At 39.4% G+C, this 5,294-nt stretch overlaps 1 protein-coding gene across 1 annotated transcript in view; it reads left to right on the top strand.

Moving 5' to 3' along the window:
* Positions 1–5,294, top strand: part of LOC106517883 (zinc finger protein 236) — a gene marked incomplete at its 3' end in the record, with an annotated part of 60,454 nt that overhangs the window by 15,470 nt on the left and 39,690 nt on the right. Inside the window, 1 exon segment of the mRNA XM_014008922.1 lies at positions 1,114–1,244. Within this exon segment, the coding sequence (XP_013864376.1) occupies positions 1,114–1,244 (131 nt within the window).

Raw genomic sequence — 5,294 nt, 5'->3', positions numbered from 1 at the left:
ATACAAACCTATTCAGCCATAGTAAACTGATTGTAATTTTTAATTGCAATTAAAATTTTTAATCTATGCCCCTGCAGCACTAAAATTAATCAGAGTTAACTCGATTGATTTCACAGCCCTAGAATGAATTTAAGGTGTGTTAACTAAACATATCACAAGAGTACACCCTGCTTCAAATGACCGTGACATGAGCCGCTCAAAACAGAGAACATCACTAAATCACAAAGATAGATTATTTTGCGAAAGAAGTTATCAGAACAAACCCTAGTTCTCCTAGAAATAAAACAATACGTATGATGCATTTAAAAATCAGTATTAAACAGACTAAATTTCATTCAATTGTATTGACTTCCATTCGTTTTTGTAACTGCGTTAATGCCTAACCCAGATATTTTCCCTAAAACTAACCATTACTAGTCTATAGCTAACCCTAACCTGAACTAGTAAAGTTCAGCAGAGTGAGGACTGTGAAAATGTCCTCACTTTCCAAAAACGACCTCACTTAGTTGGTTGGACCATTTACCCTAAAATTAACCTCACATGTACCTACATGACCCTAAAACTAACCTAAACCTAACAGATGGGTCTGAGAGAGTCTGTCTGTCAGGGTGCTCAAGGAAACTACAGATTCATTTTCCACAACCTTGCACGTTCTCTTGTAATTGTCTATTAGCATTTAGCATGCAAATGTTGCAGTAATGCAGTGCAGCCTGCTGTTTCCTAACCCTCTGCAGCCTTTTGCTGCTGTGAAAGCTGAACATAAACCCAAGGTCAGGAAACATTCTCATGTTTCATGAACCCAGACATTCACTTTAGAAAATTAACTGTTTGGAAAGAATCTAACACATCAAACTTTAAATTTTAGGATTTATTTTTCGTTGAATTTGTATTTGTCACACAAAACTGAAGAGTTGTGAATTTTTATTTTTTTGCTAACGTTAGAACWAAAACCAAACTAGAGAATAAAAAATGATTGAAGCACTGAAGTAGTTGTCACACAAACACGTTGATTTTACTGTAAAAGACTAATAAAAGTGTAGAAATGTCTATGAATTAGTGAGGAGTTTTCTTTGTGATGAACCAATAAGCAGTGTTTTTATTTTTCCTTCAAAGGGCACTATCCAATAGTTCCAGAAACTACAAGAAAAACATAGATCGGAGTGGGTTCACAAACAGCTGCCATCACTGTGGAAAGGCTTTCAAAAAGCCCAGCCAGCTCGTCAGACACATCCGAATACACACAGGTGAGTGACGAGCCGACAAAACACATACAAGATGTCTCAACAGAAATAACAGTCAAAATCTGAGCTTCATGCTCACAGAAAATGCTGCAGAAATATCTGTAATGGATGCACACAGTAACAGTACATGTTGGTTGTATTCTGATTGGGTACATTTCAAATGCTTTTGTTTAAATTGTCTCCTTTAGTTTGTGTGTGAAAAAAAAAGAAAAATTCCTCAGCTGCATTCTTGCCACAGTTACAATTCAGATCTATTGAAATGGTTCATGAAATATTTTACTAACAGGCATACAGATGAACTATTTCAATAGATCTGAATTATAACTGTAGCAAGAATGCAGCTGAGGAATTTTTCATTAGATTTTTCACACACAAACTAAAGGAAATGAAAAATTCCTCAGCTGCATTCTTGCTACAGTATAATTCAGATCTATTGAAATGGTTCATGAAATAATTTACTAACAGGCATACACATACATCGGAATCATGGAATTTACCAAACAAATGCAGTATAAAACACAACATCTCTTGTAATTTGCTCCTTTGGGTGAGTTTCGGAAAGGTTTTCTGAAACTTTTGTCTACGCAATCGGCTAGATGTGTAACAATACATAAGATGGCCACTTCCTGTCAAAGACTCATCAGAAACAGACAAGAAGCCAGTCAAATGACCCAGACTCCTGTAAACTCTTCAACATTCAGCTTCATCAGTAGAAGTGAGGTGTGAGTTTATCCAATATTCTGTCACTATATGTGCAGAATCAGGTATTCCTTTAGACTTAATGAAGAAGCTTCAATGGTTTCTGATAAGGCACTGTAAACAGAGGGGCTTTGCCAAAACAGAAGTAAAAATAAGCTTAGATTCTGTCCAGTAGGCCAGTCTGCACAAAGTGTTACTGTTTGTAGGTCTTCTGTTTTTTTAGACATATTAAGGCTGTATTCACACCAGCTCTGTTTAGTCCACTTAATTAAACTCTAGTTTGTTTGCCTAGAAAGTCTGGTTTGTTTGTGGAGGTGTGAACACGTAATCAAACTCTGATGTGGACCAAAAAAGCAAACTCTGGTTCACCTGTAAATGTATGTCTTGGTTCAGTTCAGGGGGGCGGCTGTGGTGTAGTGGTAAAGCAGCCAGCTTGGAACCCGAAAGTCGTAGGTTCGACTCCCCACCATGCCCACATGTCGTGGTGTCCTTGAGCAAGACACTTAACCCTAACTGCTCCCCGGGCGCCTCACATGGCTGCCCGCTGCTCCACTTGGRTGTGGATGGGTCAAATGCAGAGCACAATTTCGTCATTGTGTGGAAACATACACTGATGACCAATAAAGCACCTTTACCTTTACTTTACCTTTACCTTTAGTTGTAGCGAACTCTGGTGCAGCTTGATTGCATGTGTTGCAAGAAGATCAGAGACCACTCCAAAAGCAGTAAGAGGACTATAATCAGGGTTGCACATAAAATTTTTGGTATGGTTTTCAGGGGAGAACCTAGGGTTGTTGCTTGGTGCTCCTACTTTCCTTCACTCATTTAACACATTTGTCTATAGGGGCATCAAGGCATCTAACGTCCCCCTGTTCTGTTTTATGACTCCTATCAGCTGCAACATCTCAGGACATCATGCCAAATCAGTCCACCAAGTTTGTTATTTATTTTTTTACTCTACATAAATTTTGTAAACTACCTAAGTGGCCGAGGGGCTGGGTGTATGTCATATAAACATTACAAACTGAACATTTCATGGTTAAATGTCTTTTAGACTACATGTCCCTCAGATGGACAGCTCCTGTAGTTTGACCATATGGATCTTTGGCCTTGGTTAAACCAGCTTTCCACACTCTCCAGTCCAAGCAGCAAATATCTGTCTTTTGCWCAGAGCAAAATAACTTCAAACATACAAATGTTTTATTTGTTAGACTGATTTCTTTTTTAAAAGACTATTTTATTCAAAAAGATAATATTATTTAGATGGTTTCAGCTCATGTAATTATATATTCTTCGTATTTGATCGTTTAATAAATTACATTTATCCCAGAAAAGCTGTGTCACAGTATGGTCCTAAATATAAATAGGTTTAGCAAATCAAGAACCTTGTATTTTTTTGATAAAATTGTGAATGAAATTTGTGGATCTTTATGGTAAATTAAAATAACGTTTAAAACTCATTCACCTAGAGAACATGGCAAGTTGTTTTTATTTTTTTAATATATATAATTTTTTTGACTGGGGTGTTAAACAGAATTATCTTTGCTTTAATACGGGGCGAACAAATGTTCTGTTAGAGTTAATGTGGTTTAATTAGAAGAACTCAAGCAGTGAACCTCAGAGACTCAACCTGCRCGCGCAGCGACGCGCTCCCATCACAGCAGTCTCTCAGGAGGAGAGTTTAGTCACTAAGGTTGGGCATAATCGTATCGTGTGCAATTAATCGTTAGAAAAACATTAATCGATTATTTTTGGCACTTGACGATTAATATGATTAATGCCACCAGGCAGACAGACTGGGGATTACTCCGGTCATTCTGCTCAGTGCTCCTCTCCGCTTCAACTATGATGAACATTAAAAAAAATTCTGTAATTTATTTATCTATCAACACAATTTAAAATTTGATCTATATCCTGAAATCTGTAATTTTCACACAATTTGAAACAGTTTTTTTTTACAAAGATCAAATCTTTCCCACTAAAATGGTCATGTGACTATCAAATACGGAAGTCCAAGGAGTCCAGGGGATTAATCGTCAAATTAATCGTTATCGGATAAATACCACAATTAATTGTGATTAATTTTTTTGCCAATATTGCCCAACCTTATTAGTCACTCACACAAAGTTGGACAGATTTGTTCAATAACAACATTCTGAACATATATTTAATTTAAAGTTAGATTTTACAAACCAAAGTCTCTGGTAGTTCAGGAGCAAAGTGTAGGAGGAGATGTCAGGACTGATCGCTGCAGTCGCACTTCAACCTGCAGTTTGTCTACTGAAAACTGCTTTGACTGAAAGTCGCGCCCTGCTCTGCTCTGATTGGATAAAAAGTCTCTGGACTTTGTCTGATTTGTTGAAGGCAGTATCTGTTTAATCCTTATATCAGGGTCCCGCTGTTAGAGACTTTGTGAACACCAGTGCAGCTGGATTATTTAAATTTTTTTAAGAAATCAGGTCGCATTTGTGACCAAACTGGTTAGCCCTGCTAGCTGTTGTTTTGACAGACAATCAGGTACAATCTTAGGTATGCAAGGGAGCTTTATGATGTTATATCTGGTGTGCTTTTTCCTTCTTTGACCGTGCATGCGCACCTGCGCACTGCTTATGTGCAACTCTGACTATAATGTAGGGCATTCAGAGTTATAACAGTAATAAAGTTACTCATATCTAATAACTTGCTGGACGTCTATATCAATTGGACATCACTGATGGGAAGTTGGATGTGCTCCTTCTCAGTGAATGCTGCCTCACATGGAGCATCCCAGCCACCTTATCTGGGAAAACAATAATCTCCAGAGTTCCACCTAATCTTCCTCTCACGCTGAGCTCATTGTTAAAGAGTGTTTGTTTGGCACATTTGCCAAAACCAAAATATAAATCCTACAACCACTAAAATCGTTGGTTACGTATTGTAACCCCAGATTCTATGAGTGTAARCGCAGCCCTCTAAGGCTATCGCAGATGGGTACCCCCGCGCGCGCTCGCGCATTCTGAAGAGCCAATAGTCTACGCCCACGTCATGTGGGCCTCACCTCGGTCCGTATAAAAGGGGAGGACGGACCTGTGCTCGGCTCCCCTTTTTTTCTTCAGCCTTCGAGAGCTATAGCTACGCTACTCCGACAAGATGCCTGGGAAAGCGAAGATCTGCCCCGTCTGCGACACCGGCTACATGCTGTCCACCGACCTGCACGTTTCGTGCGAGGGATGCCTCGGCCCCGCGCACGCCAACCAGGCTCTGGCGGACGAGCCGGCGTGCCGGGCTTGCAAGAAGTTGTCGGTGGAAGAGAGGCAGCGGCGGGCTGAGCTTTTCGCTGAACCGGATGAAGGGTTCGAGCTATCCGAACACATT

Source organism: Austrofundulus limnaeus, unplaced genomic scaffold (genome assembly GCF_001266775.1).
Source record: "Austrofundulus limnaeus strain Quisiro unplaced genomic scaffold, Austrofundulus_limnaeus-1.0 Scaffold54, whole genome shotgun sequence".
Lineage (NCBI taxonomy): Eukaryota > Metazoa > Chordata > Actinopteri > Cyprinodontiformes > Rivulidae > Austrofundulus > Austrofundulus limnaeus.
Note: the sequence above shows the minus strand (reverse complement) of the source record. Positions and strands in the feature narration are given on the sequence as shown.